Source organism: Nomascus leucogenys, chromosome 18 (genome assembly GCF_006542625.1).
Source record: "Nomascus leucogenys isolate Asia chromosome 18, Asia_NLE_v1, whole genome shotgun sequence".
NCBI lineage: Eukaryota > Metazoa > Chordata > Mammalia > Primates > Hylobatidae > Nomascus > Nomascus leucogenys.
Genome location: NC_044398.1, coordinates 110,284 through 121,687, shown reverse-complemented (window position 1 = coordinate 121,687; position 11,404 = coordinate 110,284). Strand labels below are relative to the sequence as shown.

Sequence of the window (11,404 nt, the reverse complement as noted above, 5' to 3'; positions counted from 1 at the left end):
TTTCCTCTTTGTGTCTTGGGCGGCCCCGGCTCCCGCCCGGGTGTCCGCCGAAGCGCCAGGTGGGGCCGCGGGCGGGGTGGGCCTGGCCCTGAGAGGGAGGGTCCCTGCGTGGGGCGTGCGGGCCAGAGCGAATGACCAAGAGCCGGAACTCGGTTTCTGCCGCTTTATTGAGCATCCACGCTGCCGCCCGCGCCCTCGGCCCGCCCCCCACCCGCCCTCGGCCCCGCCGCGCTAGTCGGGGAAGCGGCGCGCCTGCATCTTGCGGAAGTAGCCCTCGGCCTCCGCCTCCGCCTCGCGCTCCGCCAGCCCCAGGCCGCCCGCGTGGCGCCGCAGCGTAGACTCCCGGCTGCCCGGGCCCAGCGCCCCATCGGTCGCGCCCAGCGGGGGCAGCCCCTCGCCCGTGGCCAGGTTGACGGTGGCCACGGCCCCGAACCGCGGCTCCTCCTGGTCCACGTCGCTGACCGACGAACCGGGGGACACGCCTGGGGGCTTGGCCCCGCCGCGGAAGCCGCGCGCCAGGTCGCCCAGCTCGTAGCCGCCGTCGGCCTCCGCCTTGGCCCCGCCGCCGGCCGCCTTCCACTCCCAGGGAGTGCCGCCGGCCGACAGGTGCACCACGGGGTGGTGCGGTGCGTGCGCGTCGATGGTCACGATGCTGGCGGAGTCGCGGTCCGACGGCGACCGGTACTGCGAGGAGTCGGAGCTGGCGCTGGACGACGACGCCGTCTCGGCCGCCTTGGGGCACGGCGCGCCCGGAGCCTTGGACATGGCGATGACCTGCAGCAGCCGCGGAGGATTGGCCACGGCCGCCCCGCTCTTCTCGGCCATCATGAGCCACTTGGCGCGCACCCCAGCGCCGCTTTTGGGGGACAGGCCGGCCCCCGCCTGCGCGCCCTCCTCCGGGATGTGCACCAGCGGCGGCGGCCCCGCGCGCGGTGGGAGGATGACCCGAGGCCCCAGCCCCGGCCGCGCCTGCACGGTGGGGTAGAGCGAGGGCGGGGCCGGGCCCTCGTCCTCCTCCTCTTCCTCCTCCTCCTCTTCCTCCTCCTCCTCCTCCTCTTCCTCCTCCTCCGCCATGGGCTCCGCGGGCGCGCGCAGGTGCCCGGGGCTGGCGTCGTCGGGCAGCCCCAGGCCGCGGCCCTCCAGGCTCTTCTGCTTCCACTCGCTGATGAGCTGCTTGGAGCGCGAGGCGTCCAGCGGCACGTGGATGGTCATGTGGCGGCGCGCGGGGTCGTCCAGCGAGGGCGCACTGGCCCTGGGCAGCGTGTGGCTGAAGGTCACCATGTTCTCCTTGGCCATGGGGCTGCGCGGGGCCAGCAGGTCCACGTCCACGCTGGCGCGCTTCAGGCTGCCCAGCGAGGTCTTCTCGCGGGCCACGGGCCGGGGCGCGCCCTCCAGCCGCCCTGGGGGCCCCAGCTCGTCGGTGCTCACGGACTTATTCTGCTGATAAACCGAGTCGTGGCCCCGCTGCGTCAGGGCCCGCAGCGCGTCCTTGGCAGGGGCCGGGGCCGCGGGCTTCTCTGCAGGTGGGGCCTGGAAGTTGCCCACCGCGTGCCAGGCCTGGCGGGGAGAGGGGTCTGGGGGTGAGGCCTGGGGCTCAGAAGGCTCCTCCCCTCTCATCATTGGACTGGGGGTGGGGTGGGGGGGGTGGCAAGCTCTTGTCCAGTGGGACCAGTTCCTGCTTCAAGGTTGCTGACCCAGCACATCGGGCAGGTCTGAGCCCACAGGATTCTGACTCTAGCATTCCAAGGGTGAGACACTTCAGCACCCATGCCTTCCCCCTAAGACCCCCTCGGCACCCATGCCTACCCCCTAAGACCACCTGGACACCCGTGCTTCCCCCCCACAGAACCCCCGTGCACCCATGCCTCCCTCCTCAGAATCCCTGGACACCCATACCTGCCCCCCAGAACCACCGGGCACCCGTACCTGCCCCCCAGAACCCCCTCGGCCTCCCCATCCCCACTAGAACCCCTGGGCACCTGTGCCTCCCCCCTAGAACCCCCCGGGCACCCATGTCTCCCCCCTCAGAACCCCTGGGCACCTATGCCTCCCCCTCAGGCCACCGGCCTCCCCACTCAGACCCCCTGGGCCTGCCTCCCCCCTCAGACCCCCTGGGAACCATGCCAACCCCCCTCAGAACCTGCCACTCACCAGGTAGGCAGCGATGCCCGCCCCGATGAGGAAGCCGGCGTACACGTCCACTGGGTGGCTGCGGTACTGCGTGATCTGCGTGAGCCCACACACGCCCGCAGCGATGGCAAAGGCGAAGACCAGGATGGGCTTCAGCAGCTTGGTGGTGTCTGAGATGACCGAGTTGAAGTACATCTGGGGGCATGGGGGTCGGGGTCAGGGAGGGCACCCCGCGGGCCAGCAAGAGGCCCTGGGCAGGGCAGTGAGGGGCTGGACTCACCGACACGTAGACGGCGGCGAAGGCTGACAGCGTGGCGTGCTGGGACGGGAAGGTCTTCCTGTAAGAGGCGTCCAGCGTGAGCCCCGCCCGCCTGGGGACCCCAGCTCCAGTGGCCTCTGTGTGTCTCTGTTTCCCCCATGTTCACTGGGTGGGAAGGAGGCTCCCAGCCAGGGGAGTTGGGGCTCCAGCTCACCGTGCAGACAGGATGGCGTGGGTGTCCTGGCCAGAGCAGATGTCCTGCGTGATGTAGGGGTTGACCTCGCAGGACGTGCCGAGGAGAGTATAGTTGGGCTTGCAGACGGTGAGGAAGAAGGGGGTGTGGTAACCCGTGGCTAGCTGGATCACGTCCGTCACCAGGGCTGTGGCGCACAGGCCGAACACGTGGACACCTGTGGGGCGGAAGGCTCGGCCAGGCGGGGAGCTGGGGCCCTGGGACAGCCCTACCCCCTGCACGTGGGCGTAGCTCAGGGTTGGGGCGCGTCCCGCAACTCACCCACAAACCGCACGGTGCGTCGCAGGAAGGAGTTGAAGTTGCAGCCGCCGGCGTTGATGCTGCCCTCCGCCCCGGCGGGCCCCCCAGCACGGCCCCACAGCCGGGACTGCAGACAGTACAGCACGCCCTCAGCCACCATGATCTGCCAACAAGGGGGGGGGGGGCGCTCAGGCCTCGGTGCCCACAGGGAGGGGGCGCTCAGGCGGGCTCCCATCTGCAGTGCCCACAGGCTGGCACAGGCCCCGGTGTGGGTGCTCACCGAGGTGGCAGGGGCCACGGTGCCCACAGGCTGGCACAGGCCCCGGGGTGGGTGCTCACTGAGGTGGCAGTGGCCGCGGTGCCCACAGGCTGGCACAGGCCCCAGTGTGGATGCTCACCGAGGCGGCAGGGGCCGCGAAGGCCAAGCTGAGCAGCATCAGTAGCGGGATGAGCTCCTCGTTGGTCTCCACGTAGGGCATGGAGAGAGTGCGGTCATAGCACTGGAAGCCCACCTTGGCCGGCTTGAAGAGGTCGGTCAGCTCCAGGAAGTACAGGGATACGATGGAGGAAGCCACTATAGGCAGCTGTGGAGACAAGGTGCACCAGGTTCACCCTGCTCTCCCTCGCAGAAGCATCTGTCCAGCCCTCCGTGAACTCAGGGCCATCCACAGATGGATTCACTCACCCATCCACAGATCCAACCCACTCCCAGCCACTCTTTCCTCCATGAGTTATTCATCCATCCACAGATGCTCCATCCATCTATGTATCACACACCCACTCACCCATCCTCCATCTACCCAAACACCTATGCCCCCAACATCCACCCACTCACCGACCCATCACCCACCCATCCACCCACTGGGAACCATCCATCCATTCATTCATCCACCCATCATCCACCCACCCATCCTCCACCCATGCACCCAATGGTACCCATCCATCCATTCATCACCCAGCCACTCATTCATCTATCTATCCATCACCCACCCATGCACCCAACAGTACCCATCCATCTATCCACCCACCCAACTGTCCATCCATCCACCCACCCACCCACCCATCCAACTGTCCATCCATCCATCCATCCATTCATCACCCACCCAGCCATTCATTCATCTATCCATCATCCACCCATGCACCCAACGGTACCCATCCATCTATCCACCCACCCAACTGTCCATCCATCCACCCACCCATCTATCCACCTACCCATCCATCCATCCATCCATCCATCCATCCATCCATCCATCATTACCCAGCCATTCATCCATCCATCCATCCACCCATCACCCACCCACGCACCCAACCGTACCCATCCATCTATCCACCCACCCAACTTTCCATCCATCTATCCACCCACCCATCTATCCACCTACCCATCCATCCGTCCAACTGTCCATCCATCCATCCATCCATCCATCCATCCACCCGCCCACCTACCCACCTACCCATCCATCCATCCATCCGTCCATCCATCCATCCATCCATCCATCACCCACCCACGCACCCAACCGTACCCATCCATCTATCCACCCACCCAACTTTCCACCCATCCACCCACCTACCCATCCATCCATCCATCCATCATTACCCAGCCATTCATCCATCCATCACATCCACCCATCACCCACCCATGCACCCAACCATACCCACCCATCTATCCACCTACCCATCCATCCATCCATCCATCCATCCATCCATCCATCCATCATTACCCAGCCATTCATCCATCCATCCATCCACCCATCACCCACCCACGCACCCAACCGTACCCATCCATCTATCCACCCACCCAACTTTCCATCCATCTATCCACCCACCCATCTATCCACCTACTCATCCATCCATCCATCCATCCATCCATCCACCCATCCATCCAACCACCCATCTATCCACCCACCCATCTATCCACCTACCCATCCATCCATCCATCCATCCATCCATCCATCCATCCACCCATCCATCCACCCACCCATCTATCCACCCACCCATCCATCCATCCAACTGTCCATCCATCCATCCATCCACCCGCCCACCTACCCACCTACCCATCCATCCATCCATCCATCCATCCATCCATCCATCCACCCGCCCACCTACCCACCTACCCATCCATCCATCCATCCATCCATCCATCCATCCATCCACCCGCCCACCTACCCACCTACCCATCCATCCATCCATCCATCCATCCATCCATCCACCCGCCCACCTACCCACCTACCCATCCATCCATCCATCCATCCATTCATCCATCCATCGCATCCACCCATCACCCACCCATGCACCCAACCATACCCACCCATCTATCCACCTACCCATCCATCCATCCATCCATCCATCCATCCATCCATCCATCCGTCCACCCATCCATCCACCCACCCATCTATCCACGCACCCATCCATCCATCCAACTGTCCATCCATCCATCCATCCACCCGCCCACCTACCCACCTACCCATCCCTCCGTCACTACCCAGCCATTCATCCATCCATCCACCCATCACCCACCCACGCACCCAACTGTACCCATCCATCCACCCACCCAACTTTCCATCCATCCACCTACCCATCCATCCATTGTCACCCACCATCTTCCACCCACCCACCTGTCTACCAGCCTATCCATCTATCCACCTACTCATCCATCCACCCATCTGTCCATCCACAACAGTCTCGCTCTGTTGCCCAGGCTGCAGTGCAGTGGTGCCATCTCAGCTCACTGCAGCCTCTGCCTCCTGGGTTCTTGTATTTTTAGTAGAGACAGGGTATTGTCATGTTGCCCAAGCTGGTCTCGAACTCCTGGGCTCAAGTGATACACACCTGCCTTGGCCTCCCAAAGTGCTGGGATTAGAGGCGTGAGCCACGCACCCAGCCATGGCCTCAATCCTTTTTTTTTTTCCCCCACTCTGTCACGCAGCCTGGAGTGCAGTGGCATGATCTCGGCTCACTGCAAACTCTGCCTCCGGGTTCAAGAGAACCTCCCACCTCAGCCTTCCAAGTAGCTGGGATTACTAGCGTGCACTACCATGCCTGGCTAATTTTTTGTATTTTTAGTAGAGGCGGGGTTTCACCATGTTCCCCAGGCTGGCCTCGAACTTCTGACCTCAAGTAATCCACCCGCCTCGGCCTCCTGAAGTGCCGAGATTACAGACGTGAGTGACCTCACTCGGGCATGGCCCCAGTCGTAATTCTTGCCTTGTTATGGCATCTTAGCAGGGGTTCAGCCCTCAGTCCAGTCCTGGGGAGGGCACAGGTCAGGGCTGGGGGCTCCAGGAAGGGAAAAGCCATCACTGAACATCCCACGGTGGAATTGGATTGAGGGAGCTGAGTTCATGTCCAGTGAGCATTCATTGAGCGCCTGTTGCATGCAGGCACGAGGCCCGGGGCAGACGTGGAAAGTGGGTAGCAGCGTTTGCACCTGACACCCGGTTTGAAAACCACCCACTTGGCAGGGCGCGGTGGCTCACGCCTGTAATCCCAGCACTTTGGGAGGCTGAGGCGGGAGGATCACGAGGTCAGGAGATCGAGGCCATCCTGGCTAACACGGTGAAACCCTGTCTCTACTAAAAATACAAAAAAAAGTTAGCTGGGCGAGATGGAGGGCACCTGTAGTCCCAGCTACTCGGGAGGCTGAGGCAAGAGAATGGCGTGAACCCCGGGGGGCGGAGCCTGCAGTGAGCCGAGATCGCACCACTGCACTCCAGCCTGGGCGACAGTGAGACTCTGTCTCAAAAACAAAACAAAACAAAACAAAAAACCACCCACTTTACGACCAGGCGCGGTGGCTCACGCCTGTAATCCCAGCACTTTGGGAGGCCGAGGCGGGCGGATCACAAGGTCAGGAGATGGAGACCATCCTGGCTAACACCGTGAGACCCCATCACTACTGAAAATACATAAATCAGCTGGGTGTAGTGGCGGGCACCTGTAGTCCCAGCTACTCGGGAGGCTGAGGCAGGAGAATGGCATGAACCCGGGAGGCGGACCTTGCAGTAAGCCAAGATTGCACCACTGCACTCCAGCCTGGGCGACAGAGCGAGAATCCATCTCAAAAAAAAAAAAAAAGAAAAAGAAAACCACCCACTTTAACCTGTGGGTGGCCAGCAGACCCCCTGTGCCTCAGTCTTACCAGCTGCAAAATGGGAATGATAAAGTAGCCGCCTCCAAGGGCTCAGGTGGAGATGAGTCAACGTGGGAGGTGGCCCCTGGCAACTATCCACTAGTTCTCTCCACTCTCATTATCAGCAGGATTTTGCTGGGACGGGCAGACAGCATCAAGCCTGGGGAGGGTTTGAGGTGGGGCCTGGGCACAGCCTTAAAAACATCTAACCGTGGGCCTGGCGTGGTGCCTCACGCCTGTCATCCCAGCACTTTGGGAGGTCAAGGCGGGCAGATCATCTGAGGTCAGGAGTTTGAGACTAGCCTGGCCAACATGGGGAAATCACACCTCTACTAAAAATACAAAAATTAGCCCAGCATGGTGGTGCGTGCCTGTAATCCCAGTTACTCCGGAGGCTGAGGTGGGAGAATCGCTTGATGCCGGGAGGTAGAAGTTGCAGTGAGCTGAGATTGTTCCACCGCACTCCAGCTTGGGCAAGAGAGCAAGACTCCATCTCAAAAAATAACAATAATAAATAAAATAATAATAATAATTAAGGCCGAGTGCAGTGGCTCACACCTGTAATTCCAGTGCTTTGGGAGGCCGAGGCAGGAAGATCACTTGAGGCCTGGAGTTGAAGACTAGCCTAGCAACATAGTAAGACCTTGTCTCTACTAAATATATACTTTTTTTTTGAGACGGAGTCTTGCTCTGCCTCCCAGGCTGGAGTGCAGTGGCGCGATCTCGGCTCACTGCAAGCTCCGCCTCCCGGGTTCACGCCATTCTCCTGCCTCAGCCTCCCGAGTAGCTGGGACTACAGGCACCCGCCACCGTGCCCGGCTAATTTTTTTGTATTTTTAGTAGAGACGGGGTTTCACCGTGTTAGCCAGGATGGTCTCGATCTCATGACCTCGTGATCCGCCCGCCTCGGCCTTCCAAAGTGCTGGGATTACAAGCGTGAGCCACTGTGCCTAGCCTATTTTTTTTTTTTTTTTTGAGACAGAGTCTCGCTCTGTTGCCCAGGCTGGAGTGCAGTGGCGCAATCTCAGCTCACTGCAACCTCCACCTCCTGGGTTCGAGCGATTCTCCTGCCTCAGCCTCCCAAGTAGATGGGATTACAGGCGCCCACCACTACCACCACCACACCCAGCTAATTTTTGTATTTTTAGTAGAGATGGGGTTTCACCATATTGACCAGGCTGGTCTCAAACTCCTGACTTTAGGTGATCCGCCCACCTTGGCCTCCCAAAGTGCTGAGATTATAGGCGTGAGCCACCACGCCCGTCCTGCAACAGGAATTTAAATGCAATTTCGAAAAATAAACAGATTTTCTACGAAGTGATGTGGGCAACTCAATGATACTGTGTTTGGGAGGGACCCACTTGCCCGGGTGTGAGGTAACGGATTACAGGCCAGCTGCCGGCCGTGTGACCTGCATGGGTCACTGCTTCCTTGAGACTCGGGTCCCGTCTTCCATCGAGGCTCTGGAAGGCCCATCACTACAGCCGGTTTTCCTGGCCTGACGTGAAAGGATGGATTAAAGTTATTTTATTTTTTGAGATGGGGTCTGGCTCTGTCATCCAGGCTGAAGTGCAGTGGTGTGATCTTGGCTCACTGCAACCTCTGCCACCTAGGCTGGAGTCATCCTCCATCTCAGGCTCCTACGTAACTGAGACCTCAGCTGCACACCACCATGCCCAGCTATTTTTTCTGTTTTTAAAATTTTGTAGAGACGGGTTTTTGCCATGTTGCCCAGGCTAGTCTTGAACTCTTGGGCTCAAGCAATCCATCTGCCTGGGCCTCCCCCTGTGTTGAGATCGCAGGCGTGAGCCACCACCCCGGCCTTAAGTTACTCAACCATCCTGAGCCAGGTGTGTGCCAAAATGGTAGCTTTTTTTGTTTTAGAGACAGGGTCTCTGTCATCCAGGCTGGAGCGCAGTAATGCGATCACAACTCACTACAGCCTCAACCTCCTGGGCTCAAGCAGTCCTCCCACCTCGGCCTCCTAAGTAGCTGAAAATAAAGGCACGCACCACACGCCCAACTAATATTTTGATTTTTTTTTGTAGAGATGGGATCTTGCTGTGTTGCCTAGGCTGGTCTCAAACTCCTGGCCTCAAGCAATCCTCCCACCTCGGTCTCCCAAAGTGCTGGGACTACAAACGTGAGCCACCGCACAGGGCAGGGGGCACCATCTATTGCATTTAATGTCTTCTTTTTTTTTTTTCTAAGACAGGGCCTTGTGCTGTTGCCCAGGCTGGAGTGCAGTGGCATGAGCTCCGCTCACTGCAAGCTCCACCTCCTGGGTTCAAGCGATTCTCCTGCCCCAGCCTCTCGAGTAGCTGGGCTCACAGGCATAAGCCACCATAGCCGGCTAATTTTTTGTATTTTTAGTAGAGACGGGGTTTCACCATGTTGGCCAGGCTTGTCTTGAACTCCTGCCCTCAGGTGATCTGCCCACCTCGGCCTTCCAAAGTGCTGGGATTACAGGCGTGAGCCACAGTGCCCAGCCTAATTTTTGTATTTTTAATGGAGACGGGTTTCATCATGTTGGCTAGGCTGGTCTCGAACTCCTGACTTAAGGTGATCCACCCGCCTTGGCCTCCCAAAGTGCTGGGATTACAGGCGTGAGCCACCGCTCAGGGCAGGGGGTTCCGTTTATTGTCATAAACTCCTCACTATGTGCCTAAGTTTTCCGTATTCTGTAAATATTAATTCCTATCAGCTCCATCGGTGGAAAAGCGGAGGCCCAGAGAGGTTAGGGGCAGGGCACCAGCCTCACCATTAGCAGAGATGAACTCAGATCCTGGGGCTTCGGAGCCCACGCGGCACCTGCACCCAGCCCCGTCCCCTCTAGGCCCCCTGGCCCCCTGGCCCCCAGCCTCTCCGGTGAGCTCTGACCACACCTCGGTCAGAAGGGCTCCCCTTCTAGCACCTGCCCACAGTTCCCACGGCCCGGACCCCCCTCGGTGCCTCTGGAGCTCCTACTCGACCCGCAGAGCCCAAGTCCTCTGCCCCACCCCCCATCCGCCGGGCACCCCGGTCCTGCCCCGCCCCGAGGCCACTGCGGGGGCAGCTGCGCCGGCTCCGGTCCCCCAGCGCGGGGTTCTGTGCGGGCGGGCGGAACCGAGGCGTGTCCCCCGGGCCCCAGCGCGACCCCCACCCACCTCCACGAAGTAGAAGCAGGGCAGAAGCGTCATGCTGTCCTTCGGGGTCTTGTTCCTCTCCTTGCTGGAGATCATGCTGCCGCGGGCGCCGCAGGCCCTGGCTGGAGGGGAGAAAGCGGCGCTGGAGGGGGGCGCGCAGGCGGAGCCCGGGGGGGACACAGTGGCCGGCGCCGGCGGGGGAGGGGCGGCCGGGGAAACTGAGGCTGGAGAGAGCGGCGTCCGCGCGGCCTCCCCGCGCCCCGGCCCAGGACGCGGCTTCCGGGCGCCCCCACACCCGGGATCGGGGGGTCAGGGCCGGGATCGGCGAGGAGGGCGGGGCCGGCCTGGCCGGGGGGTCTCCGGGAGGGAGCCAGTCCCCGCGTGGTGGTGGGGGGCATCCGGGAGAACGGGGGGTCCGGGCGGCGGAGGAGGCTGGGTCCGCGCCCCCAGCCCCGCAGCCCCTCACCTGGCGCGGCCGGCGCCCAGCACAATGCGCGTCTCCTCCGTGGGGCGGGGCCGGGAGCCGGGAAGGGGAAGGGGAGGGGGGAAGGGAGGGGGAGGGTCCGGCCCGGAGACCCCCGCGCGCGCCCAGACGCCGCGCCAGGGGCGGGGGCTCTTTGTCCGGGCGCGTCCTCCGCAGGCCCCGCGCACCGTCCCCGCCTCCCGGGCGCCGCCTCCCCCCGCCGGGGGTCTCGGGGGCCTCAGGTCTGCGCGAGCGGCCGGCGGGGCTCGGGGGTCGCGTCCTCCTCCCTTCGGGCCTGCGGCGGTGACGGTCCCGTCCTCCCCTCCCGGGTGGCTGCGGTCGGCCCGGGGGGCCCCATCGAGGCGGGGGCGGAGGCGGGGGCGGGGGTTGGGGTTTCGGGGTCTCTGACTGTCTCTGTGTCTCTCACGGTCTCTCGGCGGCTCCGACTGCCCCCGCCCCGCGCCTCCGTCCGCCCCTCCGCGGAGCCCGCCGCTCGCTGGTGCGCGTTTCCATGGCGAGGCTCCCAGGGCGCCCGGAGCATCGGAGACAAAAGAGCTGGGGGAGGGGGATTGGGGGGGTCTCCCGGTGCCTCCCTCCCTTCCCCCCGCACTCACCCTCGCCCCCTCCGCCGCCCCGGGGTCCACCCTCCGCCTGGCCGCAGCCGCTTGGGGCGCACGGCGGGATTGCGGGGTGCAGGGCTGGGGGCTGCGGGATGCGGGGGTGCGGGCAGGGCCCTCGGGACGCCACTCGGGCAGTGCCTGCTGTCTGCGGGCACTTCCTCCTCCATATGCGTAGCCCTGCGGGGTAG

The 11,404-nt window shown here is 62.3% G+C and overlaps 1 protein-coding gene across 2 annotated transcripts; it reads right to left on the bottom strand.

Moving 5' to 3' along the window:
• Positions 1-149: 149 nt before the first annotated feature.
• On the bottom strand, positions 150-11,191 carry PLPPR3 (phospholipid phosphatase related 3). Of its 2 annotated transcripts, none has more exons than XM_030798115.1 (8): positions 10,600-11,191; positions 10,155-10,255; positions 3,281-3,466; positions 2,904-3,009; positions 2,604-2,799; positions 2,411-2,468; positions 2,152-2,325; positions 150-1,557 (listed from the first exon to the last, which is right to left on the bottom strand). In XM_030798115.1, exons 2-8 carry the CDS (start codon positions 10,227-10,229, stop codon positions 232-234), a joined length of 2,121 nt encoding a protein of 706 aa, XP_030653975.1. In that variant the 5' UTR covers positions 10,230-10,255; positions 10,600-11,191; the 3' UTR covers positions 150-231. The 2 variants fall into 2 exon arrangements, with proteins under 2 accessions (XP_030653975.1, XP_030653974.1); XM_030798114.1 differs by having other exon boundaries at positions 2,904-3,045; positions 10,600-11,190.
• Between the last annotated feature and the right edge of the window lie 213 nt (positions 11,192-11,404).